The sequence below is a fragment of the Mauremys mutica genome, chromosome 22 (genome assembly GCF_020497125.1).
Source record: "Mauremys mutica isolate MM-2020 ecotype Southern chromosome 22, ASM2049712v1, whole genome shotgun sequence".
Lineage (NCBI taxonomy): Eukaryota > Metazoa > Chordata > Testudines > Geoemydidae > Mauremys > Mauremys mutica.
Genome location: NC_059093.1, coordinates 22565965 through 22585968, shown reverse-complemented (window position 1 = coordinate 22585968; position 20004 = coordinate 22565965). Strand labels below are relative to the sequence as shown.

The 20004-nt window shown below is 46.2% G+C and overlaps 1 protein-coding gene across 1 annotated transcript in view; it reads right to left on the bottom strand.

The window, feature by feature from the left end:
* Positions 1 to 19554, bottom strand: part of LOC123354954 (fibroblast growth factor receptor 3-like) — a 44135-nt gene extending 24581 nt beyond the window's left edge. Inside the window, exons 1-3 of the mRNA XM_044997370.1 lie at positions 19519 to 19554; positions 12818 to 12969; positions 326 to 495 (exon numbers count right to left, since the gene is read on the bottom strand). Coding sequence (XP_044853305.1) covers positions 326 to 466 — 141 coding nt within the window. The 5' untranslated portion in view covers positions 467 to 495; positions 12818 to 12969; positions 19519 to 19554. The remainder of the gene's footprint in view (positions 1 to 325; positions 496 to 12817; positions 12970 to 19518) is intronic.
* Positions 19555 to 20004: the final 450 nt, after the last annotated feature.

Below are 20004 nucleotides of genomic sequence, written 5' to 3'. Positions count from 1 at the left end.
AAATACCCCCATTCTGGCACAGTCACTGTGGTTTATGATGATATACACTGATATCCTTCTCTCTCGCTTATGATAAAGTTGCCAGGATTATGGGCAGTACTAAGGGAAATGCAATTTGTACATATCATAGAAAAAACATCCTGAGCAGAAAAATGTCACAAGCCCTAATGGTCATGGAAATATTTACTATGTAAAGCCAGGGATCTCATGCTTGCTTGCCCCTATCAGGATGGCTCAGTGAACGCTGGCTCCGATCGAGCCATCAAGAATAGATCCAGAGATGAATGAACACAGCATAGGCAAGATTAGACCCACAATGGCTTACTTTGATGCCCCCAATTCGATGTTCTCCCTTGAATTCTTTGCCATTTTTCAGCCAGTATATGGATGGGGTGGGGTTGCCTGCTGCAGGGCAACGGAAGCGAACAGTACTTTCTGCCGGCACAGCTAGCAGCTTCATCGCCATCCTTTCTAAATGGGTCCAATAAGGAGCACCTGAGAAGTGAAAGACACAAAACAAATGGGCTTATTTCTGCAGAGCATAACATGGGGTAGAGCAGCTGCTTTCTAAGACCCAGAATAGAAGCTATACATACATGTGGCAAAACACATGTGGGTTTTCTTTTTCATTTAAAAAAATGTGTCCTTTTGTAACACCACACAGCCCGTGTTTTGTAACACCCGGTGCTAAGAGATGAAGCAGTTTACTATAAACCACATTTTAAACAAATAGCTATATATAAACCAGCAAAGAATGATAAATTGAGTTAAATCAGGAGTTTCTCAAGTCAGGGCCAAATCCTGAGTAGTGCTGACTACTTGCTTTACTTCCACTGACTTCAAGGCATTAAAGGTGCTGAGTGTTTGTCAGGAGCTGCTGGTCACCAGGGCCGGCTCTAGGGTTTTTGCCGCCCCAAGCCAAAAAACTTGGCTGTCCCCCACCCCAGCCCTTGGCTCCCCGCCGCACCCCCCTGCTGCCCCAGCCCTGGGCTCCCCACTTCCCTCCCACCCACACACCCCCTTCCTCCTCAGCCCTGGTTTCCCCCACTCTCCACCCACACCCCCTGCCGCCCCAGCCCTGGGCTCCCCCCCTCACACCTCCACCCTCCTTCTGCGCTAGCCCTGGGTCAGTGGTAACTCGCTCCCAGGGCGAGTCATTCAGCAAGAATTTTGGATGTGCACAGAACACAGACAGGACTGGTTCCCATATAGTTACAGAACTGCAGTCAAGTGGCAGAATTTTCATCTTGTGTGACTAGAGGATATCTGGATGCATATTATAAGACTGTCCTACATAAATGAGGAAAAGCTGAGGTGCTTTTATTATTCTTTTGTTCCACTCTTTGTTTCTATGGGGAATTTGCCAATGCAACATCACTGTCTTCCTTTTAAACAAATAAAACTAAAGTCAATGGCTGTTGAAAATAGCAATTCCAGTCCTAATAACCACTGGGAAGCATTTCTTGCTCAATTTTATCCTACTTTTTCTACAGCAAGTTACAGTGGATCAGTATATTTGATTTGGGAGAAATGAAGTAACAGCTGCCCAAACTGAGCTTGAGCACTCCTGAATTTTGTGGAAGGCAGGTGCTAGATTCCCTTTCTGAACATTAGCTAAAGCTGGAAAGGAAAAGTCAATTTCTGCTTCCATGGCTCAGAAGTGGAAATCCTCCTACATGCCTGGTGCTGTATCTAAAGCTGCCCAGGTCCAGAGCCTCCCCTCCCTCACTTTTCATTTTAAATTCTAGTGGGATCCACGTACCTCCCTTGCCAGGCTTCAGATAGAGAGGGGCACTGTCCATATAGTCCCCCCAATTCCTTCTTTGGGGGCTGCAAGGCAAGGTCACACCAGTATCCCTAATCCAGTCTGCTGACGGCTTCTGAAGGGGATATCTGGGCCAAAGCCTACTCCTTGAGCATATGACTAGGGTTATCATACGTCCGTATTTTCACGGACATGTCCGGCTTTGGGGGTTTTAAATAGCGATCAAACTCTCAGAAGGTCCGGGATTTTCCTCCCAATGCAGAGTGCAGCACGGCTGACATGGTGGCTCGGCCGGATTGAGCCGCTCGCATCGGGGTCTGCAGCATCCAGTGCTCCTCCTCTACTCCCCCCGTCCTGAAGCCTCAGCACGCCACGCCAGCAGCGCTCTGGGGAGGGTGGGGCTGTGCGCTCCATGGGGGAGCGCAGCAGCGTGTCTGCGGCAGAGTGTCGGGCTCTGCGCAGAGCCAGACACACTGGTCTGAGCGGCACAGTAAGGGGACCACGGGGTTGGAGAAGGGGTAGGGGGGTCTCGAGGGGCAGTCAAGGGACAGGTAGCTGGGGGGTTGGATGGGTTGGGGGTTCAGGGAGTGCTGTTAGGGGGCATGGGTGTGGAAAGGGGTTGGGAAAGTCAAGGGACAGGGATTGGGGGAGTTGGATGGGTCAGGGATTCTGGGGGGGCTGTCAGGGGTGGGGGTGTGGAGAGGGGTCGGGGCAGTCAGGGGACAGGGAGTGGGGGGGTTGAATGGGGCGGAGGTTCAGGGGGGGCAGCGGGGGGTTAGATGGGTCAGGGGAGAGCAGTCAGGGGACAGGCAGCGGTTGGACTTAGCAGGTTCCAGAAGGGCTGGATTGATTGGTAATGCCAGTCTGGATGAAGAAGAGGGTTGCAGGATGTCCGTTAACTCATGTTGTTGGTCCGGTACTTCCTCTAGATTGATTCTAAGGTCGCTGGCAACTCTTTTAAAGAGATCCTGGAATTTTGAAAAATCCTCTGAGGAAGTTGGGGGGGGGGAAAGTAAAGCTTCTTCAGGCATTACTTCAGTTGGTATTTCAGTTGGTACTGGATCAGGAGCAGGAGTTAATTGATCCTGAGAATGGGAAGTTGCCGCCAAGTGAGTCATATCATCTGGACGTTCGCGTCTCGTCGAATTGGAATAGCGGGTGTGCTGCCGAGGTGTTGGGAATAGAATGTGAAATGCTGAGATTGTTTAGGCTTCTGGGACGAGCCGATAACACTGGGAATTGTGTATAAAGGGCTGACCTTGGGCGCGCTCTCATCGGCCAGCTAACTGTAAATAGGATGATAAGTCAAACAGGTGTGTAGGATGTTAATTAGGATGGGGTTACAGCTGCGGCTGTGTATATTTTGTTAACCAATTAGCAACTGTCTGATTGCTTGCCATAATGGGATATAAGAGTATGCTGGAAATGAATAAAGAACTCTCTGCTTATGATCACATGGGTTGTCAGACTCTGTCCCTGCTCCTCTGCGATGCAACAAATGGTGACCCCGACGTGATTCGTATCGAATGAGGATAGTGTTGGTGGCCTGAACTGAAAAGAAGAAAAGGAGGCGCACCTGAGCTCAGTGTCGAGCGGCTAGGAGCCGCAGGGCGTCCGAAAAGAGGGACGCACCTGAGCTCAGTGTCGAGCGGCGGCCGCAGGGCGTCCGAAGAGAAGGGCGCACCTGAGTTCAGTGTCGAGCGGCTAGGAGCCGCAGGGCGTCCGAAAAGAGGGGCGCACCTGAGCTCAGTGTCGAGTGGCAAGCCGCAGGGCGTCTGAAAAGGGAGGCACACCCCAGCCCAGAGGTGAGCAGCTAACATGGGAACCGCTGCATCAGCGGAAGAAAGGACGGTGCATGAATATTTGATGCGCATCGCGGAGCGGCAGGGAGAGAAGCTCCCCTCTGATAAGTTATCCCGTCTGCTGCGGTGGGGACGGAGAAGGGGACTTTCTGTTCAACCAAGTACAATTTTTGATAAAACTGTTTGGGAGCGGCTAGGCTCCGAGCTTTGGAAGTCGGTGGCTCGGGGCGATAAGGAGGCCTTCTCCCTGAGTCCAGTATGGAATAAGGCGAAGGAGATAGTAGAAACTCTCGCGGCCGAGGCAGGAGTGCAGGCGGCGGGCAACAGACAACAAGCTTGGAATACTGGTTGATAACCTTGAGGGTGTAGTTGATAGAAAAGGTAATTAACTACTAGCGAGTAATGTTAGGCAGAGTACAAAGTTAACTCTGTGGTTGCTGGAGGGAATAGCAGTTGAATTTAGAAGTAAGTTAGGATGCAATTGTATTACTGTAAATGATTTAATTGATGATGTAATTTTTTTTTTTGCCTGATGGTACTAAGGGTATTTGTATATTGTATGTAATTATTGATTGCCCAGTAGGGGTAAATTTGTTTTTTGTTTTTTAGATAATTGAGGAATATGGATGTTAGCTGCTTAGTATTTGATATACCATGCATTTATTTACAGAGTTAAATTTATGTTATGTGTCTTATGTTTTGTTTTGTGGTGTTTGTTTGTTTTTCTGGCCAGAATTGTCTTTTGTGTTTTATGTGGTTTATGTTGTGTTTTTTCTAGGACCCCCCCTCCCTCGGTGTCAGTTTGATCGCCTGACATCTGAGGGATGATTTGGTAATAGAAGTTTGCCACAAGTTGGTGTGCTATTGAGTAGGGGGGAATCCTGTAGAATTTACACCATTTATTTGTTGTGCTTTGTTTTTGTTTGGTGTTGTTGGGGTTATGTTAAGAATTGCATGGTTATATAGGTTGGCTTTATAAAGTTTTAATTTTGGTTTGTGATAGACTGTGGTGTTATGTTGTTATAAGTTGGAAATGTTTTGCTAATGTTTTTATCCCTTTTTTTTCCCCCTCCTTTTTGATTTTGGGTGGAGGGGGGAAGTGTTGGGAATAGAATGTGAAATGCTGAGATTGTTTAGTCTTCTGGGACGAGCCGATAACACTGGGAATTGTGTATAAAGGGCTGACCTTGGGCGCGCTCTCATCGGCCAGCTAACTGTAAATAGGATGATAAGTCAAACAGGTGTGTAGGATGTTAATTAGGATGGGGTTACAGCTGCGGCTGTGTATATTTTGTTAACCAATTAGCAACTGTCTGATTGCTTGCCATAATGGGATATAAGAGTATGCTGGAAATGAATAAAGAACTCTCTGCTTATGATCACATGGGTTGTCAGACTCTGTCCCTGCTCCTCTGCGATGCAACACCGAGGGAAAGATGCCCATGGGGCCCAATACTGCCATGGTGGTGGGAAAGGCATAGGTAGAGCCATCCAGGGGTTAACGGACCAGGAGGCAGGGTCACGAGGATAGTGTGAGACAATTTTCCTGTGCCCGCGGTTGACAGGAATCCGAGGATGGAATTCTGAATGCATTGAAACATCACCCTGTTGTCATCAGACTCCTCTTCTGACTGTTCGGGTCCTGAATCATTGGTAAGGGAGAAGCAATCTTTAAGGAAGGGTGATTGCATCGTAGGTGACACTAAGAGGTCACTTGGCTGGGTAAACGGCAGCACTGAGGCAGCTGAAGGTGAAGGCTGATAGAATTGCTGTGAGGGAACTCGGGCTTGCACCGGAGTTCCAAGTCTTGGTGCCGGTGCCAATGCCGCGCTATTAATAGCAGGCTGCGGTGCCTCAGGGGGGTCCTGGAATGTCGGCACCGTGACGAACGCGGTGCCGATAGGTGCCATAATCGAGGCAGGCAACTGAAAGCCTGTCGCCTCGGCACCGGAGCTTTGCGCTGCCGCCGAAAGCACAGGTGGGTTTAACGCGATGCCTGAGGAGCCCGGCTCGTCGAAAGTGCTCAGGCGGGGGAGCACCGGTAAGGAGAGTGAGGATCTGACCGGAGAAGGTTTGTGTCTAAGGGCTTCTTTTGTACTTGACAGAAGGTGCCCTCGTTTTGCTGCTTTCTTCTGCTTTTTAGCAGCGGGAGAGCTGTGTCGGTGAGCGGAGGCAGAGTCCGCGCCAGGGTCTGAGGCGGACCCTAAGGATTTTTGAAGCAAAATAAGTTTAAGTTTTAGCTCCCTGTCCTTTCTCGCTCTGGAGCTTAGTTTAGTGCAGTGAGCACATTTTTGGGGAATATGGGTCTCCCCCAAGCATTTTATGCACTGTGAATGTCCATCGGAGAGAGGGATTGCGTCCTTACAGGAGGAGCAGCGCTTAAAGCCTGTGGAGCCAGGCATGTCTGAAGCGTCTGAGAGAAATTTTTTTTAAACAGTAGAAAAAAGGGTAAGTAATACTAACTAACAACTAACTAACAAGAAACTGACTAACTACAAGTTATTTTAGGATGAGGAAAGAAATTGTTTAAGGAGTCTGCTGAGCTCCGTCTCAAGCCGGGGACGTTAGAGAAGGAACTGAGGGAACCGGCCGCGCATGGTCAGGTATACTCAGAGTGGGGGGGCAAGCTCTGAGCATGCGTGGCTGGTACAAGTACTGCTGCAGAAATCTCCGATCAAAGGCGCAGGGATGCACCGACACCTAAAGTGGAGCACCCACAGGGACATCTCTCGAAGAAGAAGTTGCACCTAACCCCACCCTCCATAATTACATTTCTGGGCACAAGTGAGAGGATTTTCACATTTGTTGAACAGAGGATCTGTCACTTCTCAAGAATGGAGATTGATGGACAAATGCCACAGGTGTGTGCATGCCAAAATGAAGGGGGGCTGCAGCCCTACTGAAAACTAGGCCCTATGTGTCTCAGAAACTCTTAACTGCTGAGCCTTTCCGTGATTTTTTTTTGTTGTTTTCTGCAGAATCTAAGATTTCATCCAAGAGAACAATAAAGGAAGCTCTCCTCTTTTCCACTGCTGTCAACATTCCCATGCAGAAGCGCTAATCAAATAGGAGAAGCAGCAGAAGTGTGAATTGTTTCCCTCAATCTTGTGTTAAAGGTGCTCAGCAAAAAAACCAACAAAATAACCAACAAACAACCTCCTACCCCCAAGACTTGTGGTTGTTTTGCTTCTTTATGCTGGCTAAAGATTGCCGGCAAGTATTTTTCCCAAGAAGGATCCTGCCTGGTTATTTCAAATCTTAGATATTCAGGTCTGGATGCTCAAAAGTATTTTAGGGCCTAACACATGGGCGCTGGGTGCCTAAATATTTTTGAGGCCCTGGACCTCAGCTCCTGTCTAAGCTGAAACACTCTGAAGCCCTGATCTTGTAAAGACTTACCAGCGTGCATAACGTTACACACTGAGTAGTCCCATTGACACCACATTGCTATAGGATCATGAATGGTGCATTAGGGTACGTCTACACTACAGGATTATTCCGAATTTACATAAACCAGTTTAGTAAAACAGATTGTATAAAATTGAGTGCACGCGGCCACACTAAGCACATTAATTCGGTGGTGTGTGTCCACGGTCCGAGGCTAGCGTCGATTTCTGGAGCGTTGCACTGTGGGTAGCTATTCCATAGCTATCCCATAGTTCCCGCAGTCTCCCCCGCCCCTTGTAATTCTGGGTTGAGATCCCAGTGCCTGATGGGGCAAAAAACATTGTCACGGGTGGTTCTGGGTAAATGTTGTCAGTCCCTCCTTCCTCTGGGAAAGCAACGGCAGACAATCATTTCGTGCCCTTTTTCCCTGGATTGCCCTGGCAGACGCCATAGCGTGGCAACCATGGAGCCTGTTTTGCCTTTTGTCACTGTCACCGTATGTGTACTAGATGCCGCAGACAGAGGCGATTCAGCAGCGCTACACAGCAGCATTCATTTGCTTTTGCATGATAGCAGAGATGGTTATCAGCCGTTCTGTACCATCTACCATGCCATTGTAAATTGGCAATGAGATGATGGTTACTGTCATGAATAGTTAGTAAAGGGTTAAAGCATAGTACCTGGTGGGCATCTGACCTGAGGACCAATCAGGGAAGAGAATTTGAAACTCCTAGGAGGGAACTTTTCCCTCTGTTTGGGGGGGGTCTTAGTCTTTGGCCGTTTGGAGTTCAAGAGACCAGACGAGTTAATTAAGTCCCTACAAGTTCCACCTTTCTGAACTAATTTTTTCTAGTCAAGATAGTGAGTATTAGAAAGATACTTTGTGTCCTTATCTAATAATCCTATGTTTGCAATTCTGTGTGTTTGTTATTGATTATTCTTAATTTTGCTTGTACTGGTTGTACTGAGAAAGAGAGAGGATTCTCTCCAGAACTTAGCAAGGTTATACCCTATGAGTGCCCAGCTTGGATTCATAGAGATTCTATATTTTCTTTTGTTTTCTTAATAAATTTTTTTTTTCTTTGGACTTGGTTAATTCCTTCCCTTGGGGAAATTCAGGGGAAGGGGAGGGGGAAGTGGGCTGCTTCCCTGTGTGTGTGAGATTCAAGGCGTTTGAATCCAGGCACCTCTGTCTCCAGAGCAGGCTGGAGAGAGGGAGGAGGGGGGAGGTTCCTCCTCTGTGAATTGATCTGTGTTCCCAAGGGGGGAAACAGGGGTGTCCCGGCCCACGGAATTGACCGGGTGGTGGCAGCCGAAGGGGAGACCTACCCTAGGATTTTGGGGTGGGGGGAAGACATGCGGGTCCTCACTTTGAAACCGCCCAGTTTCAAGTGAGGGTAGACTCCTGACATGGTGGGAGCGGTGGGATCATGTCAGGAGTCTACCCTCACTTGAAACTGGGCGGTTTCAAAGTGAGGACCCGCATGTCTTCCCCCCACCCCAAAATCCTAGGGTAGGTCTCCCCTTCGGCTGCCACCACCCGGTCAATTCCGTGGGCCGGAACACCCCTGTTTCCCCCCTTGGGAACACAGATCAATTCACAGAGGAGGAACCTCCCCCCTCCTCCCTCTCTCCAGCCTGCTCTGGAGACAGAGGTGCCTGGATTCAAACGCCTTGAATCTCACACACACAGGGAAGCAGCCCACTTCCCCCTCCCCTTCCCCTGAATTTCCCCAAGGGAAGGAATTAACCAAGTCCAAAGAAAAGAAAAGAATTTATTAAGAGAACAAAAGAAAATATAGAATCTCTATGAATCCAAGCTGGGCACTCATAGGGTATAACCTTGCTAAGTTCTGGAGAGAATCCTCTCTCTTTCTCAGTACAACCAGTACAAGCAGAATTAAGAATAATCAATAACAAACACACAGAATTGCAAACATAGGATTATTAGATAAGGACACAAAGTATCTTTCTAATACTCACTATCTTGACTAGAAGAAATTAGTTCAGAAAGGTGGAACTTGTAGGGACTTGATTAACTCGTCTGGTCTCTTGAACTCCAAACGGCCAAAGACTAAGACCCCCCCCAAACAGAGGGAAAAGTTCCCTCCTAGGAGTTTCAAATTCTCTTCCCTGATTGGTCCTCAGGTCAGATGCCCACCAGGTACTATGCTTTAACCCTTTACTAACTATTCATGACAGCTACACATCAGCATTCATTTGCTTTTGCATGATAGCAGAGATGGTTATCAGCCGTTCTGTACCATCTACCATGCCATTGTAAATTGGCAATGAGATGATGGTTACCAGTCCTTCTGTGCTATACCTTCTGCTGCTGTCATAGGTGCCCCTGGCTGAGATCGGCTGGGGGCGCAAAATACAAAAAAGGGAATGACTCTCCGAGTCAATCCCTCCTTTATGATATCTAAAAATAGAATCAGTCCTGCCTAGAATATGGGGTAAGTGTACTAGAGATCCAGTGTATCAGAGAACTAGAAAGCACAGCTGCTGTGTCAGATCCCGCAGGAATGATGAGCTGCATGCCATTCACAGGGGGTGCCCCTGCAACAACCCCACCTGTTGATTCCCTCCTCCCCCAGCCTTCCTGGGCTACCATTGCAGTGTCCCCCCATTTGTGTGATGAAGTAATAAAGAACGCAGGAATAAGAAACAGTGACTTGTTATTGAGATAAAATGAGGGGAAGGCAGCCTCCAGCTGCTATGATAGTCCAGACAGGACATTAAGCAGTGTGGGGGACAGGAGCCCAGCATCCTGCTGCTATGATAGTCCAGGCAGTACAGAATCTTTTCTTTACACATGAAGGGCGGGGGCTGATGGAGCTCAGCCCCCTGTTGCTATGATGAAGACGGTTACCACCCGTTCTGTACCGTCTACTGGGAATGACCGGGAGGCCAGTCAGGAGCACTCATGGGCTGATGATGAGGATGGATACCAGTCCTTCTGTACTGTACCATCTGCCACAAGGCTGATGATGACAATGGATATCAGTCATATTGTACCATCAGCCACCAAGGAGGGAGGGCAAGGATGCTACAGTTCAGTGCCGCAGCATCGCGTCTACCAGCAGCATTCAGTAGACATAGGGTGACATTTAAAAGAGTCAAGAGATGATTTTTTTCCCTTTTACTTCTGGGGGTGGGGGTAAATTGACGAGCTATGCCCTGAAACACCGCGGACAATGTGTTTGACCCTACAGGTATTGGGAGCTCAGCCAAGAATGCAAATGCTTTTCGGAGACTGCAGGAACTGTGGGATAGCTTGAGTCCTCAGTCCCCCCTCCCTCCCTCCCTCCATGAGCATCCATTTGATTCTTTGGCTTTCCGTTATGCTTGTCACGCAGCAGTGTGCTGAGTCCCTGCTATGGCGTCTGTCTGGAGATTTTTTAAAAAATGCTTTGGAATTTCGTCTTCTGTAACGGAGCTCTGATAGAACAGATTTGCCTGCCCATACAGCGATCACATCCGTACGGTCCATGCTGGAGCTCTTTTTGGATTTTGATTTCGGACTGCATCGCCACCCGTGCTGATCGGAGCTCCATGCAGGGCAAACAGGAAATGATATTCAAAAGTTTGTGGGGCTTTTCCTGTCTACCTGGCCAGTGCATCCGAGTTCAGATTGCTGTCCAGAGCGGTCAGTGGTGCACTGTGGGATACCGCCCGGAGGCCAATACCGTCGATTTGCGGCCACACTAAACCTAATCCGATATGGTAATACCGATATTAGCGCTACTCCTCTCGTTAGGGAGGAGTACAGAAACCAGTTTAAAGAGCCCTTTATATCAATATAAAGGGCCTCTTAGTGTGGACAGGTGTGGCGTTAAATCGGTTTAACGCTCCTAAAACCGGTTTAAACGCGTAGTGTAGACCAGGCCTTACATTAAGCATGTGTGTTAAGTCTTTGAAGGCCTACGAAGACTATGAAGGAGTGTAATGGTGAAATCACAAGAGCGATTTAATTAGAATTTTATTTCCTTTTCATTTTGTCCTCCTCACTCTTATTTTTCTGGCACAGAATCTTCTCACCTGTTCTCCAGAGCAGGTCTTTCCAGTAACACTCTTGGGAACTGAGTAATACAAAGGGGAAGATCCTTGAGATAGGAGGACAGGGAAACCCCCATTTGTCACTCTGTCACAAGTGCAGCATGGAGCTTTCATTACAATCACAAGACATGGGGAAAGTCTACATTACAAATCTGCAGCTCTGCCGCTGTAGCACATTTGGTGAAGGTGCTTTAAGTTGACGGGAGCTCTCCTGTCGGCTTAATAAATCCACCTCTGTGAGTGTTGGCAGGAGAAACTCTCCTGCTGACAAAGCACTGTGGGAAGCGCACAGAGGGTAGAGGATGCTGAATGCTCCAAGATCAGACCCAGGAGGTGAAGCTGTGTGAGCTTCTTGCCCTGCAGACAGTCTGCTCCAAGGGAGAGGAGGCTCCCCAAAGTCCTGACTGGCTTTGTGGGGAGCAGTTTCAGAGCATAGTCCAGGGACTCCATGACAGTTTAGTAACCCTTATTTTGGCATGCATGATTATAAGGATATTGATATGCTTTAAAATATACCAGTCTTAACTGGAGGGGGGGGAGGAGCACATTCTTCATTAAATACTATACTTTGACAAGAAATCAAACAGATTTAGTGGACGGTGTTTTCCTTTCCTATCAGGGTAAGTGTTATTACTGACAGAAAGAAAAGGTCTGTCTCATTTTACTCACAATGCTGAGTCTGTTCAGAAAGACTAGAATCAATGTTTTAAAATGGGTGTTTAGAGTTAGGAAACTAAATTCATGTTCAAGTGCCTAAAGAAGTGGACTGACTTCAGAAGTGCTGAGAGTTCCAGACTGGAACTGAATTCAGTGGGAGCTGCTGGGCACATGCTGAAAGCCCCTTGCACCAAAACCGAAGCAAAATAAAAAGAACATGGAACCATGGTTTGTCGTGTAGTAGTTTTCACTAGCTACAATGCCACCGGTATAGTAGTTACTGAGATAAGAATGGATTCAGACCTTACCATAAAGATTTGCCCTCAAGAACATAGAAAGAATAAAATGAATTTATAGTTCATGTTCTGAATACTGCTACCACCCGTTAATTGAAACATTTGCACCTATTGGTAAAATTAAGCAATTCCATTTAGTTTACCCCCATCATCGTGGTAATATAATAATGTTGGGTCTCAGCTCTACTACTGATGCTACTACGTGTGATCTTCATTAGGCCACGGTACTCTTTCAATATGCTGCAATACTCAAAGGAACATGTACTACGGTAACATGGCACTTCTGTCTGCTCCTGAGATTCTTTACCATTGGAAACCATGGAATAAGTGCTTTCCTGATTTAAATACTAACTAAAAGTCTGCCAACAGCAATACCCCACCCACAAGAGAGTACCACACAGACGGGAAGGGGCAGGTGGAGCAAGGTGCGCTAACCATTTCTGCCCCTTGTAATTAGCTTTATGCTTGCTCCATACGAGTGTATGAGCTGTGAGAGGTGTCACTGTTATTCTGACCAGCTCAGCTGAGGATAAAGAAATAAAACCAGACTCCCTCAGGAAAGTGTTTTGGGTTTTATAACATTTCTTCCCTCTGCCCTCAACTCTGCCATTGTATTTAACTCCTTACCAGCACTTAAGGCTCGTGTATCATCTCACACACTACTGTGGGCCTTTTCAGTACTACGACTGGCAGACAGCATGCATGATGGAACAATGATATTAGCCCCTAGAAACAGTAGCAGTACTAGTAGGGTAATGGTTTATTTCCATTTGTCCTTCCCAGATTTATATTATCTTTAATCAAAGACTGAGTTTTAGGTATAAGTGAAGGGAGAAACAACAACTCACCTAAAATGTAGATTGTCTGGTGATCACTTCTTTGTCCAAGGGAATTGGTCACCTTACAGACATAAGTCCCAGCATAATTGTAAGTCAACGGACTGTTGAAATGCAGAGTATTATTTGAAGATATTAAACCTTCAGGCCATTGCCCATCCAACCTGAATTAGACAATATTTGGAAGTTTAAGCATTCTCAGAATTTACACAATAAAATTTAAATGCAAAATGAATTATCTGACCTGGCTGGTGGCTCCTATCCTGAACTGGGCTCAGCTGCTAGTCCCGGCTGGGCTATGGAGGACGGGACTTCGTTTTCCCCTGCATGGCATCTGAGGTCATATTAGACCCATCCTCAGATTTCTCCCCCAGCTGTCGGAAGCTCTGCCAACTCCCTCCTCTCCCTTCCCCTATCACCCCCCATACTTCCTATATCCATCGCTCCTCAGCTGCAGAGGAACAAATCGCTGTACAGGGAGCTGCTCCCCGTGCATCCAGACCCCCTTATACCCAGAATCCGCCCGACTAGCCCCACTCCCCCTGCACGTGGACTATCCCAACAACCCACACTACCAAGCCCCAACCAGCTGCACCTGGATCCTGATCCCACTGGAGCCTCACACTGAGCCCCAACCATCTTCACCTGGACCCTCATGCAGAGTTCCATTAACACTGCACCCAGAACCATCCAACAAGTCCCTGTGAATCCAGACCTTCCCCCCCACCCCTGCACCCAGATCCCCCACTAAGCCTCCTGCACCCAGATTGCCCCACACAGAACCCTTCCAACTCACACCTGGATTCCCCCACACTAAGCCCCTCCACTCTTGGATCCTGCCTGCCCTATTGCATATGGCACATAGGGTAGGGCCACGGGGTGTTTCTGGGGCACACTATGTCACAGTTGAGTACAGCCTCACTGCTCTGTCTTTGTCCCAGGGGGGCGGGGAGGGGGCACGTTGGAGCTGCACAGTGATCTTCCGTCTCTGTGCAGCCAGTGTCCTGAGCTCCCCACGCCATGCTGGAGCCTCCACATTTATCTGACAATTATTTAAAATATTGTGTGCAGAATTTTTTGGTGCAGAATGCTCTCACGAGTAGTCTTTTGTGCTCTTCTGCAGGTTTGTAGGCTGTAAATAAGTCATCTTCCATCTTTTGAAGTAAGGCTTGAAGGACACATTTTCCAAAGTCATTTACAAGAAGGAGCAATCTTAAAACAGACCAACTTTATCACCAGTTTGGCTCCAAATCATGTCAATGGAATTAAGTTAAGAGCCTGTGTGGGGATGGTGTCACTACTACAGCGTGAGTCCCCATCGAAGAAGAGGATGGAGAGTAAGCAAGCTCAGAGAAATGAGTTGGTACCAGTGCGGAGTGCTTCTCAGTACCTTTCAATAATGGTGATTCGGGCTCTTTGACGATTCGGAGGTCTTTGTGAGATAGCAGTCTGGACAGTACCAGGGCATGTGGATGTGTTTTCTCAGGAGTAAGCATATGGGGTGGTGCCGGATGCAGCACCAGAATAGGTATGGTACACTTTTCACTTCTGGCTATGGAAGACTGTACAAATAAGGACTTTGCCTCCAAATCTCAAAATGAATGCTGAGTCGGATGCCAGTGTTGGAAGCTCTCTAGATGACTTCTAGGTATGCAGTCATGCCTGACTAATCTAATTGCCTTCTATGATGAGATAACCGGCTCTGTGGATGAGGGGAAAGCAGTGGATGTGCTATTTCTGGACTTTAGCAAAGCTTTTGATACAGTCTCCCACAGTATTCTTGCCAGCAAGTTAAAGAAGTATGGGCTGGATGAATGGACGGTAAGGTGGATAGAAAACTGGCTAGATGGTCGGGCTCAACGGGTAGTGATCAATGGTTCCATGTCTAGTTGGCAGCCGGTATCAAGTGGAGTGCCCCAAGGGTCAGTGCTGGGGCCGGTTTTATTCAATATCTTCATTAATGATCTGGAGGATGGTGTGGACTGCACCCTTAGCAAGTTTGCAGATGACACTAAACTGGGAGGAGTGGTTGATACACTGGAGGGTAGGGATAGGATACAGAGGGACCTAGACAAATTAGAGGATTGGGCCAAAAGAAATATGATGAGGTTCAACAAGGACAAGTGCAGAGTCCTGCACTTAGGACGGAAGAATCCCATGCACTGCTACAGACTAGGGACCGAATGGCTGGGTAGCAGTTCTGCAGAAAAGGACCTAGGGGTTATGGTGGACGAAAAGCTGAATATGAGTCAACAGTGTGCCCTTGTTGCCAAGAAGGCTAATGGCATTTTGGGTTGTATAAGTAGGGGCATTTCCAGCAGATCGAGGGATGTGATCATTCCCCTCTACTCAGCACTGGTGAGGCCTCATTTGGAGTACTGTGTCCAGTTTTGGGCCCCACACTACAAGAAGGATGTGGATAAATTGGAGGGAGTCCAGCGGAGGGCAACAAAAATGATTAGGGGGCCTGGACCACATGACTTATGAGGAGAGGCTGAGGGAACTGGGATTGTTTAGTCTGCGGAAGAGAAGAATGAGGGGGGATTTGATAGCTGCTTTCAACTACCTGAAAGGGGGTTCCAAAGAGGATGGATCTAGACTGTTCTCAGTGGTAGAAGATGACAGAACAAGGAGTAATGGTCTCAAGTTGCAGAGGGGGAGGTTTAGGTTGGATATTAGGAAAAACTTTTTCACTAGTAGGGTGGTGAAGAACTGGAATGGGTTACCTAGGGAGGTGGTGGAATCTCCTTCCTTAGAGGTTTTTAAGGTCAGGCTTGACAAAGCCCTGGCTGGGATGATTTAGTTGGGTTTGGTCCTGCTTTGAGCAGGGGGTTGGACTAGATGACCTCCTGAGGTCCCTTCCAACCCTGAGATTCTATGATTCTATGCTCCTGTGGTCACAGTACTGCAGGAAAGGGAGCCTCAGCAATATCTGTGTTTGGACATGAGGTCTCTTGAGACCCAGATCAAGGAAGTTATTTTCCCTTTTTCGTCTGATTCTGGAGAATGGGGTCTTTCCTTGGGAAATCCAGCGTCTTTGTTTACTGCTGAAGGAGAGCTGGTCAATGGAACCAATATATTTGGGGATAACTCACCACCTGGGTCTCAAAAAGCACTACAGAAATAGGAATATATGGTTTCCTACCTCAGTTTTTTAGATCTGTTTTTAAATCTAAGTAGACTTTACATTTAGAGGGAATGTGGATTTCTCCCAAGCAGCAGAGAGGCAGGTTGAATCTCCATCACTCCAAGGGAAGGACTTGTGGCACATATGGAAAGATATGAAGTCCAGGGTCTTCAGCATAACCCACACGTGGGGCTGCGGATGAGGGCCGGGAGTTGAGGGTGGGGGTGAAGGAGAGAACAGGGTCCCAGAGGAAAGAAGGGATGAACCCTCTCAAAGCATGAACTTGTGCTAAGAGAAAAAAAAAACTAATAAGAAACTAAAATGAGAAAGGCATAAGAAAGCAAAGGGTAGCCAGCTGCATAGTTCAACTACTGGGCATGGACTGCTCTGTTGCAAGACACTGGCAGTTTATTGGTGAAGAGGGCATAGGTGCGGACACCACTGACAAACATCGCTGATCAAGAGTGCATGAGCAGGCAGCGTATACTGACGTAGAGCACCCACAGGGACATTACTCAAAGAAAAGAGAGAGAGAGAGTGTGTGTGTATTTCCATGAGTGAAGTGTCAACACAGTCTGCCATGCAACACCACATGCTACAGCTACTTTTCATGAACAGTACCCTAAAAATTCAACATGTACAGTGAACGAACATCCTCAGACTTTCTCCCACGTGAGATCTTGCTGACTATAGGCCAGTGACTGGTAGACAACTATAGAAATGTTTTATTTCTGCAGCTTAATAGCTATCCTGCTTGCCAATCTCAAAGTCTTCCCAGCATAGGAGTCAAATGGCTTAAACAAGTACAGATTTGTGCATGTTCAGTTATTTTTCATTGTACATGCATGGACTTTTATTGTCATTTCATTGCGTGAACACAACACACTGTCACAATACACACTCGTTTGTCATCTCCTAAGCCAAACAAGGATTCCTTAAACTCTGTGATAGACCCAGGCCCAGCCAGTTGAGAAGAGCAGAGTAGTAGAAGGGAGATATACTGGCCACTGGGTAAGCAGTTTCCTGTTCCCTGAGTGACCAGAGCAGGGGCTGCTCCAGGCTAATGAGAACACCTGACTCCAATTAACCTGCTAAGAGTCAGGTGAGGCTGTTAAGCACCTGATTTTAATTAAGGCCCCTCTGATGCTATAAAAGCGCTCACTCCAGTCAGGCCAGAGGAGAGGAAGTGTGTGTGGAACTGGGAGCAAGAGGTGTGCAAGAAGCAGAGAGTGAGTAGGCACACTGCTGGAGGACTGAGAAGTACAAGTGTTATCAGACATCAGGAGGAAGGTCCACTGGTGAGGACAAAGAAGGTATTGGGAAGGTGTTTGTCACACCTTGTTGTGTACAGATTTGTCCATCTACTTCCAAGTTATTAAGCTCGCTCAGCATGTGTTATTACTATTACTGAAAATATACTGAAAATATAACCTAGCCCCTTTACCTTAAAATTCAGTGGACAAAAGGCAAAAATACAGCTATTCTGCACCAGTTCAATTCTGTATTTCTTCAAAAGCATTATTCAGAATTTAAAACAGATCTGAAAGCAACTTCAACTGAAATTTTTTCTGGGACAAAGAGGTACAGATTAGATTCTTCCTTTGTCTTCCCCAAATGCCACTACTTTGTTCATTTTTCAGAAAAAAGTACAAGTAAATACCCCACACGTGACCCAGCTCTCCAGCCTTGCATAACAGTGGTCTGACCCTCTGCACTGTAGCTCAGTATCCTGTCAATAAATTGCAACCTCAACTTTTTAAAGTCGGCATTTTTATCACGATTAAGTTTCTGCCAAAGGGTTTATTACAAGAAATTTGTATACAAGTTCATCTCCAATTTCTTGAAATTAAAGTTCTCTGCTCTTACAAACCATGTTAGACTTGTCTATACCACATGAGGAATGAAACTAAATCTGGGAATGTGTTTAAGTGTTATGAAAGCCCCTTTAGTGAGAAGGTTAACATATCTTGTAAAACCAGATTAGTTATTTGTCCTTATTACTTTTAACCTGCACCATAACATGTTGGAGAGGATAGGAGGGGATTTTTTTTTTAATCCAACTGGTTCAAATGTGATCCAATTGAGACTACTTTATTTGTTTCTTAATTTTTAATGTAATACTTGGATAGCATATTTTGTTTTGCATTTAGGAGGTTCCATTCAAGAAACTTTGGTTATATATGTTTATTATTATTAACCCCGCATTTCAAATACAATTTTAAAAAGCTTTGTTTACACCACACAGCTTTTAGTGACATTCCTCTGCCGCTACTGCCATGCTGCTAAAAGTCGTGCAATGAGCGACTCCTGCCGACAAAGCACTGCTCACACTGGCGCTTTTCATCGGTAAAACTTCTGCTGTTTGGAGTGTGTGTGTGTGTGTGTGTGTGTGTGTGTGTGTGTGTGTGTGTTTGTTTTTAACACTGCTAAATGACAAAAGTTTTGCCAACGAAGTTCCAGTGTAGACAAAGACAAAGCTAAAACTATTAGTCTTTTTTCTTCTAACTGATCCAGGAAGCAACTTGAGGCTACAAGGTGGTACCACAGCTGATCTTTAATGCTTCTTATAGCACTATTATTGTCAGTGATTCTCATAGCACTATTACTGTGCACTACATACACTTCAACACTCACACAAGTTATTTTCTTGGTTTCAGACAGATGGACCAAGTGAAGTTGAAGTAAAAGGGAAGTTACCTTTTGGGGCCATATATTTGCTCTGGAGGTGGCTCCCTCCAGGGGAACGTACTTAACATGCAAGACTACAGAGGGCAGGCAGCAGGACTCTCAGTAAAGGCATCCAATTCATATTGGAGTCATGAAATACTGCTTTTATCACACAACAGGAAGCCATACAGAGATACCAGACCTCAGCACGGGTTGACTTAAGTTTTGAGTCATGAGGGGAGCCATCTCATGCAGCTTATTTGGAAGTAGATACAATGCCTTACTCTTCACTAGAGCATGGTAAACTTGATGATTGAAATGATACTTCAAGTGTTTTCCATTCCAATTTTCAATGTAATATCAATGTTATATAATTTTATTCAAATAATATCCCAGGTTTTTTGCGTCTTTGCTTTATGCACATCCTCAACTCACACGGAGGAGGAAGGCTGGACAACAGGTGCTTATAATGTCTTACACTAAGCCCAAGAAACTCAATATCACAATCACCTGTCAAAGAAGTTATTCCATTTATAAAAATAAGTGGATTTATCCTAAAGCATTGGTAACTGCTCAGACTTCAGAGTAACAATCATTCTTCACTTGTGCTTTCCCACCCCAATTGCTACTGCTCCTCAGGAGCCATCAATTACATAAGGCCAATATTTTCCTTTACAACATCCACATGTCTCAATCCATACATCTGATGCATCAGTATGGGACATATTTCAATAGCAGTCATACCTAATACACAGAATGTGCATTAGTCATGTACTGAAAGCAGACAAGCTAGTAGCAGTCAAAGGGCCTTGTTTCCACTATGTCGTAAGCCAGTAACACCCTTCAAAACTCTCCTTTATTAAAATATTGATTATGTATTTAAATGGAAAATTCATCTTTTGTTTTCATGAACACTCACCTGGTCCATGTAAATTCCGTGGGCGGTGGATTTGCGTCAGCATTACACTGGAGCTGAACACGCTCTCTTCCAATGAGCCAGTTTCCATCATACCCAGTTACCAAAACTTCAGGGGCATCTATAAAATATGAGTCATTTCACATTCCAATATTCAAAGTACATTACTTAAAAGGAGACGCATTGCTTAGAATGATATGTCTACATGTTGTATTTAACAAACAGTATGGCAGTGCTTAATCTCCAACGAGCAATGGTAGTCCTACCTGGAAAGCTTAGTAAATTACATGTATACATGGGTAGTTGGCATCGGAGGCTTAACATAAAGCAAATCAGTGGGCCCCATAAGTTTTTAGTTTGTTAACTGAAACAAGCAGAGATAATTATATAGTCTATGTCAACAATGTCAATTTTTAGCATGATGCAGTGCTAACTTCAATAGTTCAAATATACCAAATTCTGTGAATTCAAAAAAATTCATATTACACG